Source organism: Chenopodium quinoa, unplaced genomic scaffold (assembly GCF_001683475.1).
Source record: "Chenopodium quinoa cultivar QQ74 unplaced genomic scaffold, ASM168347v1, whole genome shotgun sequence".
Lineage (NCBI taxonomy): Eukaryota > Viridiplantae > Streptophyta > Magnoliopsida > Caryophyllales > Amaranthaceae > Chenopodium > Chenopodium quinoa.
The window spans coordinates 5,009,958-5,025,644 of NW_018745684.1; the positions used below are offsets into that span (position 1 = coordinate 5,009,958).

Consider the following 15,687-nt stretch of genomic DNA (forward strand, 5'->3'; position numbering starts at 1 on the left):
TCTCAAACTCAACTGTCCAATTGACCGTAGTTATCTGATCCTTTGGAATCACTTGTACAATGACAATGAAGCTCTTAAACTCATTTAGAAGATCTCCCTCTACGGTTTTGAATCTCACTAATTTGTCTTCTCATCAATTGCTTCCACTAGCCCCTTTGCAACACGCTTCTTACCATTTGTACGTTTATATGTATTTAAGGTCTAATTAGTCTATCGACATGTATATCAAGTTTAATTAACCGTGTTAATCTTCTGAGATAAAGGGAGTTATTCATTACTAATTTTGTCGCGTGTCAATATTCATTAATGAGATTATATGTACTTGTTAATTGAATTTATTCATTCATTGCTTTTTTAATTGTAACTAATTAAAATGGTATTTTTTGTATACTCTGCTGATCCCTATGTTCCTTTAAACCTAATTGTGAAAAATTGTACAGGCGCCATCACAAATTAAATCCGAATTATTTTACAGTGCTGCACATTGATATTTTATATTATTAGTAGTCAATTTTAACTTCCATTGAAAGCCACAAAATCAAATAATCATTGGGACAAATTTCATGTGCTCCTTAATAAATACTACGTATATTAAGCAAATGCATAACCTACTTCAAAGTTCATGCAATATATCACCGTGACAATAGTTCATGCAATATATCACCGTGACAATTTACATTTACTCCAACTTCTATTTTCCCTTTTAAGCCCATTTTCAAATTGAATGCTCACTAACTTTAGAGTATAGTATGCAATATGTATGGTTTTGTTGAGTACGGAAATTGATTGTGTAACAATATGTCGCCAATTTATAGATGCATTGATTATAGTTCTAAAGGGATGAAGATTTATAACTTTTTTCCATTTTAAGCAAGGGCTACGTGTTACTCACATAGTCATCACATCCTAATTTTGTTTATTCTAGAATTACACAAGGGTTAAAAGGAAAATTTATGTAGATATCCTTTGTTGTATATGTGGATAAATAAAAGTGTGGGAAAATATATTTTTTGAAATAAAGATGGTGCGTAAAGTTGTAATTAAGGATGAAAATTTTGAAGTTACACAATTTTCTTCTTCTTATTTTATCATTTATTTTCATAAAAAAAAAAAAAAAAAAAAAAAAAGGAAGACATGCAAAAAATTTGAGAATTGAAGGTTTGAAGCCTATTAAAAGTAGGTAAGAAAAAAATACGAAGTATGTTTGAGTTGCTATGAAGTAAGTACATTTTGGCTCGTTGTCTTTCGGGGGGGGGGGGGGGGGGGGGGGGGGGGGTTGGGGGGGGAGACGAAATTTTACTCTTTAATCTTTAAATGTAGTCCATAAAGATTTTACGAGCAAAGCTTGTTGACATTTACGAGTAGAATGTAAATTGTGATATGTATGTGATTACGGGAATACACTATGAGTTGTGTATATTCTCGTATGAATTGTCGGCATATATAAAAAGTTAGCTCAAAAAAAGAAAATATACAAATATAACACTATAGCCAGCTGTTACGGGTGGTGTTTTCTTTCAACTAAGATTCCAGTGTTTAATTCTAATCTCATTATCACAATAATGGTTTAAGCTAAGATTTGGTTAATAAAATGTCTTATCTGAGCATGTGCAGGGTGATCGATCGCATAGGGCCCCTGAGTGAAATTATTATAAAAGGGCCTCAATTTTTGAATTTAGTAACATATTTTTCCTCCAAAAAATGATTTTAAGGCCCAATTTAATAAAATTGCACTGGGTCAATTTCAATGTTAGCATTTATAACCCCGCCTCTATACCTGAGTACTATATTTTGTCATTTTCCACCTAATTAAATTTGAAAGGCACCTGATGAATGATGATATGAAATATATAATTAATTTTGTATTAATTAACTTACATCGTGATAATGACTGTTGTATGTGTCAGTAGCTGGCGTGGCTTACATTGTCTCTATGATTTTTTTATTATGTAAATTAGATTCTCAATTATAGAATCAACGGTAAATAATGTATTAGAACGTGATTCATGTGATACTACTTAGTCAATGTATCAACTTTTTATTAAGGGTTTTTTAAATTTCTTTTTCTTTAGTGGTTGAATAGTTAGAACTTGTTTTATGGATCTTCTACTAATTGTAAATCATATACGTGATGATATCCTTAATGGTTCATTAATTGCAAATCATATATACGTGATGGTATCCCTAATGGTTAATTAAACAATAGTAACAAAGGTTATACAAGACTAATGTCAAGGGTAGTATCAACAAATAGAAAATATCTGGGATCAATTAATTAAGGAGAATATGAATATCATGTATGATTAATTTGTATGATATCAGCAAGCTATACATGATCAATGATCGACCTTGACTTGATCAATTCTATCAGTTGGTTGGCCAGAGTATCCGATGTTTATAATCATAAATATATGTTCGTTGCTCATGTATCAATTTTGCTTAGTGCCGATATGATGGAATAATAGTGGAAGCTTGAAGCAATTTTTTTAGTATTTAAAAAGCCATAAGGATGAGTGATGAGGATCGATCCGAGGATCACTTGATACCAGGAGGGAAGTTCTAACTATTTGAACAATTACTAGTTTTGTTTTGTTTTTGAAAAAAAAATACATGAATGAACCAGTTGGTAATTGCATATTTAATTTTTATTCATTTATTGTAATACCCTTATTAGGTTTGGAAATTATTTTAATTTTGGTAATTAATTTTTTTATTGGTTATTCCTAGGTTTATTTGTAAAGATTCCACCAACCAAAGTATAGTTGTAAACTTGACTATTTATCTAATATCAATCAATGAGAATACTCAAGTTGTTTAAACAACCATCATTATCCAGCTTAATTAGCTGTTTTGTACTGAGGTTTACAATAAAGTATTCAAGTGTCCTAATCATGTCGGAATTCGTGAAAGATTTTTGAAATTAAAAAAATAAAATAAAAGAGTACAAGTAATAACATGGCTACCATAAAATTGTGCAGTTACATTATACGGAGTATTATATTACGTATGATTCTAAGTCTTAATTAGTGGATCGTTAAACAACCATATTCTGCAAACCATATCGTCCATAATTCCATATATCTGTGCGATGTCATTGATTGCCAGAAAAGTATGCAATTAATTGTACTTATAAGTTATAAATAATATGTTAGCCCCTATCAGATCAGATCCACCTTGTTCACCATGATTTTAGGTGACAAGCCTCGGCGGCTTTTTAGCCGCGTAATGCTAAAGTCAAATTAATAATGCTTAATAAGACATTGCTATACTACCCACGACGGTAATCCTTTACTTTCATGTATATAAACTTTTGAAGCTTTTTTCTTTTTAATTTTTTTTTTTTTTTTTTTTTTATGAAACTTGAAAACTCGCAAATTAATAAAAAAAATTTATTTACTTACGTTATATTAACCAATAAATTTTACCTTAAAGGGTCTTATTAAAGTTACAATATTTCACTTTTCTTCCAAATAAATCTCTCAAATAGATTAAAAAAAAAACTTCATAAATAATTAACATTATTTTTAAAACTGTAAAAACACATACCAACAATATGAAAAATTGTGAAAGTAGACCAGTTTTAAAATTTTCAAATATAATAAAGAATGTGGGACTATGAAAGTTCGGAGTAAAATGAGTATGATTTAAAATAAAAACGACTCAAATTAATGTGGGAAGAATGATAGGGATTATATACTCCGAATATCCTATATATTTTGCGTGTATTTCCTATAACAAAAATATCTTTAAGGAATAAAGTAAGTTATAATAAAATATATATATATATATATATATATATATATATATATATATATATATATATATATATATATATATATATATATATATATATATATATATATAACCTCCGTCGATATGTAGGTCATGAAATCCTAAATTAATTCTAATTTAAAATATTTATTTACCTTTTATATTTTGTCTTTAGAGTTGCATATATTATAAACGTGTAACCTGTTTCATTACCATGTCTAAGTTACATCTCTCAGCTCGATTCTATAAATCGTAAGTCCTTTATCAATTAATAAATCATATGGATCGACCGGAGTATATATATTCATAAAGCATTCATAAAGTGCAAGTATTTTATAAAGATGCACACAAGCAAATATAAAACAACAGCAAATAGACAGTCTTTGATGACCAGCTGTATAGTAGCACACACTTGACACCATATTGTACATTTCACTATTGTAAACATATTGCATACAACAAACGATAATAACACACCCGGCTATACGTCGTTATTTGCTAGATGCCGCCCACTAGGCCATCGATCGATCAGTAGTTTTCGACGTAGAGCTAATCGATTACTTGTCGTCTTTAAGGTGATGAGCCTCGATATCTCTAGAGACTGCAATGCAAAAGTCGATTAACTTGGTAGGATAGTGGCCTTTATCATCTATTGTCTCAAACTCAGCAATCCATTTCACTCCGGTTATGTTACCCATTGGAATCACTTGGACTGTGAGAGTGAAGGTCTTAAACTCGTTTAGAAGATCTCCTTCGATGATTTTGAATCTCACTAGCTTGTTCTCTTCGTCAATTACTTCCACTAGCTCCTTTGCGACGCATTTTTTTCCGTCTGTAATTCATGGAACCACCACCATTATTGAGATTGATTCATGTGAACGCGAATTGAATTAAAAATAACGCGAAGTAGGTTTGATTTTGGTAGTTAGTCAAGCCTTTCAACTTTAATTATATGCCTTTTTAACTTGTTAATAATTAAATTGTCATAAACTAATTGGTTGTTGGTGTAGTGGTGATTGGGACTACATTTGGTCAGGAGGACTGTGTGTTCGATCCCCCACAACAACAATTGGGAAGAGATTGGAATCTAACCACCCAAAACCGATCCCCGAATCCGAATTAGCCCAAAGGGTAAAGCGGGTGAAATACCAAAAAAAATAAAATTAAATCGTAATAAGATGGGATGGCTGGTAAGCAAGGCGTATTAAAATTAATTAATTATGCCTATCCCTAATAAAGGAGTTGAACCAATTTGAACTAAAGGAAGGATTTATAGTACTTCCTCCGATCCATTCTTTTTGAGCAGGCATATGTTTATCATATTTGTCAACGCACAAGCTTAACGATTAATATCAATAAATTATATCATTCTAACGAAATATCACATGACTATGCTTGATTTTTTGTAAATATAAATCACAAAACCTAGTAGTCAAAAAAGAATATACATAAAAACATCATATATATAATTGTAATAATGGATTTTGAAAATTACCGAGGGTATAGTCCCAGTTAATGATAGAGCCAGGCTTGCCAAATTCACCGTCGTGCACATCACAAGCATGAATATTTGAGGGAGACATGTCGGAGACATGGTGAGGCCTCGTGCTAAAAATTTCATGAAAAATATCACCATGACAATTTATATCAACTTCAACTTCCAATTTCCCTTTGATGCCCATTTTTGAGAAAGTAGAGTAGAGCAAACAAAAATTAGATTTGTTGACCAATTATTTGTTTTAATTGCTCCCTTTTATAAGCGCATTAACTATTATTACCTAGTATATCTTATTCTGAAAGGCCAAATATTTATATATATATAATTTTATTTTTTTATTCTATGATATGGCTGTTATCGGCAACAACTAATATCTTCTTTTGTCGACCACACTAATTATGCTATGTATTTAGGATCAAACTAAATGATTTCTTATTATATTTTGATGAAGAGAGTGAGAAATATATAGCCCAGGTGGTTAGAGTTTTCCTCCAGATTTTAGGGAATTTTGGGATTGATTTTCATCACCCACCCTTGTGGCCTTCTTCATAAAAATTTATTTTAATGAAAAGAATTCCTTTATTGCGTTTGATCTTGCTTTGGTATAGCAATTACATGGAAAAAAAAAAACATGAAAAATGAATAAGTTACATTCAATTGAATACTGTTACTTTTTCAAAACAAAGGTAAAGAATACATTCATAAAATACTTTTTATAAACAATGCTAAGATGTTAATTTTTGTTTGAAAAAGGGAGTATACTTTTTTGAACAAGATAAAGAGAAAAAAAAAAAAAAAAAAAAAAAAAAAAAGAGTACGCGTTTTATATATTAGATTGTGCAACTCGTGAATAATCTAATTATTGTATATTGGTGTTTAAAAAAAAAAAGATTAATGTCCTAATTAATCACTTGTCAAACAATCATTCATTATTAATTTACAATTGCTGACAAATCATTATCGATACATTATTGATTATTTGTGAATTAATTAATACTTATCAAACTCAAAAGAAAATAAATTTAGACCCATTAAGCGTTAATCATGTCCGGTGGTCACTAATTGCAAACAATTATACAAATAAATGAATAATAATAAACCCATGTACAAGACGCGTACAATTTTTTTGTATATTAAATCCATAATAGAAATACTTTTAGTAATTATTGGATGAGAAGGACTTACTATGTATTCGTTCCAAAATTTAATACAATGTCTATTGTATGAGAGTTGAGACCAAATTAAAATATGACATGTCTAATATATGAGACTCGAGACCATAATCTCACATTCGAAGCCAAAACCTTGTTCAAATTTGAAAAATATTCTTATATGGACTACTCTGTATATTTCGTAAATTATAAACTGTGTTAGTATTATCATTCAACATTCTTGTTTTTATTTATTATATTTGAGTTTAATTTTCACTCTGCTCAATTGATTTTTTTATTTTTTATTATTTTTTTTAATCTAAAAATAATTCTCTCTCGGTTCATTTTTATTATTACTTAGAATAATTATATCACACACGGAATAAAAGAGTGTTCTAAGGTTTTTGAATTATTATATGACATGCATCAAAATTATCTACTCAATAGTCAATATATATTCATGCATAATTGACTTCTTATTGACTTGTTTAATTTACTGTTTATAAGTCAATATATATTCTTGCTTAACAAGGACTTATAAACAGTAAATTAAACAACGTTATTCAACACATCACAATTTCTAAGTACAGTCAGAAATTTATCGCACACAGTAGATGAAGATATACATTCATATCATACATTTATCGCACACTCTTAATTAAGTAGACACGCAAGTCCCATCGAAACACATCATATTTTCTACAATCGGAAATGTACCATTTTATTGCATACAATTGATGAAGATGGTCCATACACTCGTACACACATTCATGACACGCACTTAATTAAGCAGATGTGCGCGCCCCATCAGCTGCTAATCATGCTTTGAGGTGATGAGCCTCGATATCTCGGGTGACTTCAACACAAAAGTCCATTACTCTAGTAGGGTAGTGTCCTTCATCGTGCTTCTTCTCAAACTCGATAGTCCACATAACCGCAGTTATTTGATCCTTTGGAATCACTTGTACAATGATAATGAAGCTGTTAAACTCATTTAGAAGATCTCCTTCTATGACTTTGAATCTCACTAACTTGTTCTTCTTGTCAATTGCTTCCACTAGCTCCTTTGCAACACACTTCTTACCATCTGTACTTTGAAAGTGAGCATCTTGAATAAAAGACTATATACTGGTATAGTGTAAAAGATAAAAGTAAGACAATGAACTTATTGAGATACGTACATACGGATTACTAGCTTACTTTGTTTATTTTTAGTTGCAACATCATTTTAAGTTTTACACTATTCACATTATGAGTTGATTATCTTTACTGATTTATTTTCAATTATAAATATAGTCATATGGGAGAGCTTGTTAGATTATATTCATCTCAAATTAAAGATTCTCTCTCCTTAAATTAATGGTTCCAAACCAGACAAAATAAATATATAAATAAATAAATAATAGTTGAAGAGATTGACATGCAATAAAAACTTCAACCTAATCATCGTGATGTGTGCTAATTAATACCATATATGAGGTAATTAATTACTTTATCGAACAATATAAATTAAATTCAACCCTAATGGTGAAAAATAGTAAACTAAAGGTATTAACCATCACAAATAATAAACAAATTACTTCCGTATTATACATGTCGTAGTAGTGATATTTTGCATTATATCAAAAGTCAATTTTGAAAAAAAAATAATTAAATAATCATTGGGGCAAATTATAATAAATATGAACAAATGCACAATAACCTACTTCAAAGCATGACATTATCTCTTCAATAAATAGAAAACAAGGGAGCAAATTAGTTACGACGAAGATGGCTAGGTCTATATAATGGTTAAACAACATATATAATTGTAATGGCGATGGTTAAGAAATACCGAGGGTATAATTCCAGAAAATAATAGAGCCAGGCTTGCCAAATTCGCCATGGTGCACATCACAACCATGAATTTTTGAGGGTGTTATGTTGGAGACATGGTGTGGCTTGCTACCAAATAATTCATGGAATATATCACCGTGACATTTTATATCTACTTCAACTTCCAACTTCCCCTTAATACCCATTTTAAGATGCTCACTTTTTTTTTTTTGGAATAGATATGCTCACTAACTTTAGTGTAGAGGAAATAATATTGGTGGTCAGTAAATTGATTGCGAAATATATAAACATAAGGTGCCAATTTATAGAGGAATTTCCGTTGTAAGCTAGGGCAACATATTACTTACATATTCACATTATTTAATTTTGTTTATATTGACGACCAATCTGCATTTGCCAAATTAATTCGCTATTTTTAATTAGTAGGTAAGAAAAAAAATGGTTTGGGTGGTCCACTTTAATCAAATACGACTCATTTCTTATTACAATTTATTTTTTGAATTGATTTAATTGATCATATCTGAACTTATTTTATCTAAATTAAATTGTTGATGAAATTTATGTTTCAAGAACTTACCATAGTGGGATTGTACTTTCTCGGCCAGTGAAAACATTATCAAGAGTTGCCTATGATGTGCTACGAAGTAATTACAGTGTAGAATTTCATGATAATAACAAAATTTGCTACATGTTATCACCAAAAATCATAATTTAAATTTTATACATTGAGATAAAGAGTATTTTGCAAGAATAATCAAAGCAATTATACTCCATGTACATATATAGGATCTATGTACTTCGAAATAAAATGACTCTTGACTACTCATCTAATCTCAAAGAATTTATACATTATCAAACGAACTATTACTATAAGTAATTGTACTACTCCAGGTGAAGCAAGACTAGAAAAGCCTGCAAGTGATGAGACCATAAGGTATATGTATATACCCGCTACTTAACTATCTAGGAGCGGCAAGCTCACTAAAGAATATATATAATGATGTAAACGATATTCAATTATTTTAGCTTTATGTTTTACACTTAAGACTTTTTTTTTTCATTATGGAATGAATAATAGGGTCAAATTTTAATGAGCTGTGGAAATTAAAAGAGTTTACAAATATATGCTCCGATCCACCCCATATCATTCAAGTGTAGTAATCTAGCTGTTGATTTGAATGAGCTATAGTATTCAATTCTCATCCCTACAGATATGCAAACAAGAGAAATAAACAAACTCATGGCTCAAAATACGTACATATTTGAGAATTAATTTAGCTTTAAGTGTTGTCGTTTAGGACTTTGCTAGATAAGCTAGTTGACATTTATGAATATGTAGATTGTGCTATGTTATTAGTATGTTGTGAATTTGTGATTATGCAAATGTTTGCGCGCGCACGCACACAAAAAAAAATGTATACGTAGAACTTTTTCTGTTTTTTTTTTTTTTTTTTTTTTTTTTTTTTTTTGAATAGAAGTGTGCGTAGAAATTACTTCCAACTAAAATCTATTGTTTTAGTTTAATCTTATTATTTCAATATAATGATTACGCTAAGGTTTGGTTTATGAAATGTTTTATCTGAAACCATATTTTGTCATTTCCCACCTAAAAGGCACCTGAAGATATGAAATATATAATTAATTTTGTATTATTAACTTAGTTACATGGTGCTAATGACTGCCGCTGCGTCAGCAGCTGGCCTAGCTTACATACATTGTCTCTATGATTTGGATTATGCGTGCTAATTACTTATTAGACCCTTAATTATAGAATTAATGATGAATTTTGTATAGTAGGACGTGATTCATGTGATACTACTTAGTCAATATATCATGTGTCATGTGACCCAGCTCAACTTTTTAGTTAGGGTTTTTTGTTCCCAAGTGGTTGAATAGTTTTGATCTTGTTGTCGTAAGATCTTCTAGGATTACAATAATTTACTAATTCTTGTCGGAATCAGAAAAAAATAATAATATATTTTGATCATTTTATAAAGTTTTAATTTTGTTTATATGTGGACAAACATCGATCATTAGTTATATTTTAATAAAAATTATGGCAATTCTCACATATTTGAAAAGTATATATTGAGACCGGGAAAAACTTATCCATATCCGAGTATCCGACTTGAAACCTGATCTAGACCAGATACTCGGAGGGACCCGAGTCAACATAACCTAATTGCACCAAACAGAATGCAATTAGGCACATAGCTGTTATTTATTTGGAATACATATAGGAGGACTAACTGGTAAATTCATATAATTTTTGTAATTTTTTGTTGTTACAGTGGTATTTTTAATGTACTATTATGCATGTATTTTATACTAGTAGTTCTGCTTATAGCCATTATACTATTATAGGTAACAGTGGTATAATATTTGATGGAAATTTATATACTTATTTCATTATTTGTACCCCTAGAAAAACATTTTGGGATATTCTCAACGGTAACCCCCAACTTCTGCTACGCACCAACGGTAGCCCCCTCTTTTTTGGATTATACAAAATGACCCTAATTAAGAAATTTATCTCACATATGACATTAATGAGTGTTATTTATTTAAAAAAAAGAAAACTAACTATGGTTAATTTCGAAAAAAAATATATATATATTTTAATAAAAAAAAAACTAAAACTAAAATAAAAAAGAAAAAACAACCTCATCCCATTAACCTCGCCGGAAAGGCTCCCACCTAAAACCTCTTCTCTTCCCCACCTGCCGGAACGTAGTCCCACCGTTCCCCCGACCCCGAAAACCGCCGATTGGCGTTCCCACTCCCCCGAAAACATCCCCCTCCCTTCCCCCATCCCGTAAAACCACCCCCATCTCCCCCTGCCGGAAAATGAACCCTCTCCCCTTTGCCCTGCTGAAAACGACCCCGGGATCCGATCCGGAACCGGCTCCCTAAGTCTAATGGCCGCGATTTTATGGTGGTAATGGATTAATGGTGGGGATTGATGGTGATGATGATCATTGAAGCAGCCAAGCCGAAATGGAAGAGGTAGCAGGGGATGGTCGCGACGGGGTTAAGGAGGAAAGGGAGGGGGTTGGGTTGAACGGAGTAGGGGAGGGGGCTGGCCGGAACGCTGGAAAGGGAGGGGGGCTGGGTTGGACGGAGTAGGAGAGGGGACTGGCCGGAACTGTGGAAAGGGAGGGGGGCTGGGTTGGCCGGAATCAATAGGGGATTGGGGGTTGGGATTAATTTTTTTAATATTTCTTTTTATAAAAAAAAATATAAATATAACCATAGTTAATATTTAATGAAATAAGGTTATGAGTGGGACGAAATTTTTAACTAAGGTCATTTTGTATAATCCAAAATAAAGGGGGTTACCATTGGTGCATAGCAAAAGTTGGGGATTATCATTGAGAATATCCCAAACATTTTTCACCACTCTTTTGTCTTATTCATGCTATTTACTTGCTATGTAAATAGCAGTTATGCGTCAATAATTAACCCACCAAATACATGTAATATTTAATGCATGATATGACTTGTTTCAATCCAAGAAAAATCGCTTAAACCAAACCATTTCAACTCTTGACCTATTTAACTTGAAGCATTTACAACATGTGACCTGTTTAACTACTAGCTACTACTATAAGACATCTATAAGTTTATACTCTACAACTAGTAAGAGTACGTAGTAACTGAGCTAACTACTAAGAGGACATAAGAATGGGAAACGTGGTCCATAATATTCACTTACCCCTACTTTATCTACTTGATAATACTTTTAATAAAACACATCAACAATTTGGTTTTGACTATAAAACAACTAACTAAACATAATTTGCTTAAGTTCTCTGTTAAACGTATGACTAAAAAAACTGCTAGTTTCTACTAACTTTTATTCTAACCTTGAAGGATAACATTTAATAATTCAGCCCAATTACAAGCCCAAAACACATCAAATCGAATCAACCCACAAGTTTCTTAAACAACCCAAACTGACCCATGTGCTAAACAAACTCATTTCAACCCTCACTTCAATTTTGATGATTATTAGATTGTCAATTATATAGTGAAATTGACCGGCCTTAGTAGCTAGTATAGCCTGTAGGTCACTGCTCACAAGATGTAAGTCAGAGACAAAAAAAAAAAAAAAAAAAAAAAAAGTTAACTATAAATATAAATATACATACACAACTAACAATATGATTTAATTATAAATGTAGGTTTAGAAATAAACCTGGTGGTTGAAAATCAGTTCTGCAAATGCATAATCAACAATCACAGAATTGCAACCGTTAAGAATGACCAAAGGACAAACAATGGCTTTGTAATTATTGCCAAATGATCGAAAGATTGCTGACAATGTTTTAACTCATTGTCATAAATTGGTAAACTAAAAATATAAGACATTTCGTCAGTGACGAATCTCGTTTTTTATAAGTGGGTTCAATCAACATGAACAAATTGTATTAAATAATTTATAAATTAACAAATTACGTGAAACTAAATTACGTGAAATTACGAGTCTCTATTAACACTACTACAAAACCCGTATATTTTAGACGCATTTGCCTCGACGCCTTGGATGTGTCGTCAATGTACAATTTCGGGTTCTGCTTTTTCTCGACGCTTTTACGGGTCAAAGGTTTGTCTAGACATAGAAAAGCATCGAGAAAATCACGTGTCATACACGTGAGTCTGCCCGCAATTTTAAAATTTAATGAAAAAAAGCGGGTTGTATTAAAGAAATACTCCCAAATAAACCGCCCTTTAAAGATATTGATAAACTATTCTGCTCTCCTCTAATACTGCACTCTACTCATCACTTTATCAGCGCTACAACATACCTCGATCTTTTTTGTTTAAATTCTGGGTTTTCTCTAAACTCCAATGAATTTGGGGGGATTTTGCTCTTCACTTTCATAAATTTCAGGTAATTGATTTACAATTTGCTTTACAATTTTGTTGCTAGGTATGTATCGTTCGTTTTTGGTACCCTAATATCTCACAATTCTTTAAATTTTGGTAAAATTGGGAATTATTCTTTGCATTTCTTCGATTTTGAATTGGAGTAGAACAAGAATCGGTCTCTTATTGCGAGGTAATTTTTTGCCCTTGATTAGATAATTTAATTTCTTTTTTTGTTCTTTTTTTCGTGAATTCTGTTTTCAAATTTAAGGTTTGCCTGTTTTTTTTTTTTTTTTTTTTTTTTTTTTTTTTTTTTTTTGTAGTTTTTTATGGGTTTTGTGATGAATTTGATGGCGTTTTCTAGGGTTTTAGTTTGGGATTTTCTGTAGTAATGTTACTAGCTTAGCTTTGAATTTTCTAGCTTTGTTGTGATATCACTTTTCTGTTTTGAAGATTGTCTTGAGTTGTTTGGAAAATTTGAAGGTGTGCTGGCTTGAAGGGGGGTTAGTTTGGTTTGGTAGTCAGGTTCTTACTTATTAGGGAGGGATAGTTAGGGGTGAGTGGATACTTAATGGTTACATAAGTTTGCTAAGAATTTCTGCTGCAAAAGAGTTTATGCACCGGTGATGAGAAGGTGGGAATCTCGAGTGTTGTTAGTTTTTCTGGTAGTTGGCACTTAGCTGTAAAAGGGTCCATAAGTAGGTTATTTTTAATTATTTATTTTGAATTTCTACCCATCGGGTGCTAAGAGTTTTTGAGAATCTGTGAGTGATAGTATACACTCTATACAGTGTCATGAATCAGGCCTCATATGGAAACTGAGTAGGACAGATGGATGGTCAGTGCTTGTGTATCTAAGTGCTTTTGTTGATTGTGGTAGATCTTTAATAACATAATCTGACCATGAGAAATAGGTTGGTCTCCACTGGAAAACATCTCTTCTTATGCAGACATTGGGTCAATCCTCACCCCTCTTGGCCTCCCAATTCTAAGAGGGGGTATCTTGTCAACGTACCTTCCTCCTTTGTGGTAAAACTGTAAAAGAATCAAAAATATCCACAAAAAGTTGAAGTCCTGCCTTCATTCTTACTGTCTAGGACTCTAGGATCAATTGGTTCCTATATCATTTATAAACATCATTGAACTTTTTTATCTTAAAACTGCTCAATTAGGTTTAAATTTTAATTGATATTCTTTAGTTTTAATCTGCAATCTCAATTTCATAGTTGATCTGAGTTGGTGAGCTTAGTTTTGACGGATGGTTTGAGCTTAATTTTAATTTCTTTAGTTTCATGTTTACTGGATGGGATTAGTTACCTTTAATGGTGTACGTTTTTCCTTCTGAATTTTGATGAATTTGCCCCAATTTAAGTTTACTCGTACTACCTTGCTTGTCAAATGCAATTCCTCTGTTTAAGTGATATAAATAATAAGTCACTTTTAGTGGTGATTGAATAAGCATAGATGTTATACAGTGGTGCTTATATTAATTTCTTGGTGCTAAACAATTGCATGTGTTTATTACTACAATCTTGCTCTTGACCGTTTTCTGTTTCGATTTCAGACTCTTCTAATTTCAACATTAGCATAGTGCAACGCCATTTTACAATTTGACAAGCTTTATGTTGTTCCACCATTTACTTAAACCTTTAGCCTTAATTTGTGCGTGGATTGGAATATTTTGCATTTGTATTTTGATGGATAATGGAAGACAACAATTTGGGCACAAAAGGCCAACATGAAAATGAACAGGACATGAAATCATATGCAGACATGCAGTATACTATTAGGAGGGATCTTAATCATACAACACTTTGATTCTTAATTAATATGGAGTATTAATCTTCCCAACTGAAAATGAATACGAATTCTTGTTCAATAATCAATCAATAATTCGTATCTCCTAATGGTGCCCTTAATATCTATTATGTTTTTAAATACTTTTTTTAAAAAAATACAAAAATAAACCTGCTGTTAGAGTTGGTGCATGCCCCTGCTGCTGTTTACTTTTGGTATTGCCGGTCTGCTGCTATCGTGCTATGCTGCCAGGTAGCTCATGCTTTTGGCCGCAGCCTTGTTTTAGGTGCTCTTGCTTTTGTTGCTTTGATGCTTGATGTTTTGGGTGTTGTGGTCTACACCTGCTGATGATGTTCTGGTTATGCTGCTGTTGCATCCTGCTGGCAGCCTGTTTTGGGTAGTTACTGGGCTTTCGTTGCTGCCTGGGTGTGGTTGCTGGTTCCTGAGCTCCAGTCTGCTGATTTGCTGCTGCACGTTGCTCTTAATGTTTTGGTTTTGTAGTTTGTTCTGCTTTGGCTTTCTTTGGTGTACATGTTTTGTGCTTTACTTGCCAATTTTTGGCTTATTCTTTGGTAATACAAATTTTATTTACCAAAAAAAAAGTAGATTACTAAAAATCGTACAAGTTTGACTTATGTAAAATATATATATAAATCTCAAGCCAATAGGCTAATATTTAGGACATATCTTAAAATTTAAAGTTGTGTTTTTGTGCTCAATAGGTGGCAGAGGAGGAGCTTGTCTAAAAATTGTTCTAGATTGTGA

At 31.7% G+C, this 15,687-nt stretch overlaps 2 protein-coding genes across 2 annotated transcripts; both read right to left on the reverse strand.

Moving 5' to 3' along the window:
* Positions 1-4,052: 4,052 nt before the first annotated feature.
* On the reverse strand, positions 4,053-5,542 carry LOC110717403 (MLP-like protein 31). The gene is made up of 2 exons (XM_021896087.1): positions 5,267-5,542; positions 4,053-4,603 (listed from the first exon to the last, which is right to left on the reverse strand). The coding sequence occupies exons 1-2, from the start codon at positions 5,451-5,453 to the stop codon at positions 4,329-4,331; spliced, it is 462 nt and encodes a 153-aa protein (XP_021751779.1). The 5' UTR covers positions 5,454-5,542; the 3' UTR covers positions 4,053-4,328.
* Positions 5,543-6,960: 1,418 nt separating this feature from the next.
* LOC110717404 (MLP-like protein 31) lies at positions 6,961-8,549 on the reverse strand. Its single transcript, XM_021896088.1, has 2 exons — positions 8,255-8,549; positions 6,961-7,507 (listed from the first exon to the last, which is right to left on the reverse strand). Exons 1-2 carry the CDS (start codon positions 8,439-8,441, stop codon positions 7,239-7,241), a joined length of 456 nt encoding a protein of 151 aa, XP_021751780.1. The 5' UTR covers positions 8,442-8,549; the 3' UTR covers positions 6,961-7,238.
* Positions 8,550-15,687: the final 7,138 nt, after the last annotated feature.

Coding starts and splice junctions, on each gene's coding strand:
- LOC110717403 (XM_021896087.1), bottom strand. CDS start 5,453: ATGGGCATCAAAGGGAAATTGGAAGTTGAAGTTGATATAAATTGTCAT. Junction 4,604..5,266: donor TAACTGGGACTATACCCTCG/GTAATTTTCAAA, acceptor CATGAATTACAG/ACGGAAAAAAATGCGTCGCA.
- LOC110717404 (XM_021896088.1), bottom strand. CDS start 8,441: ATGGGTATTAAGGGGAAGTTGGAAGTTGAAGTAGATATAAAATGTCAC. Junction 7,508..8,254: donor TTTCTGGAATTATACCCTCG/GTATTTCTTAAC, acceptor TTCAAAGTACAG/ATGGTAAGAAGTGTGTTGCA.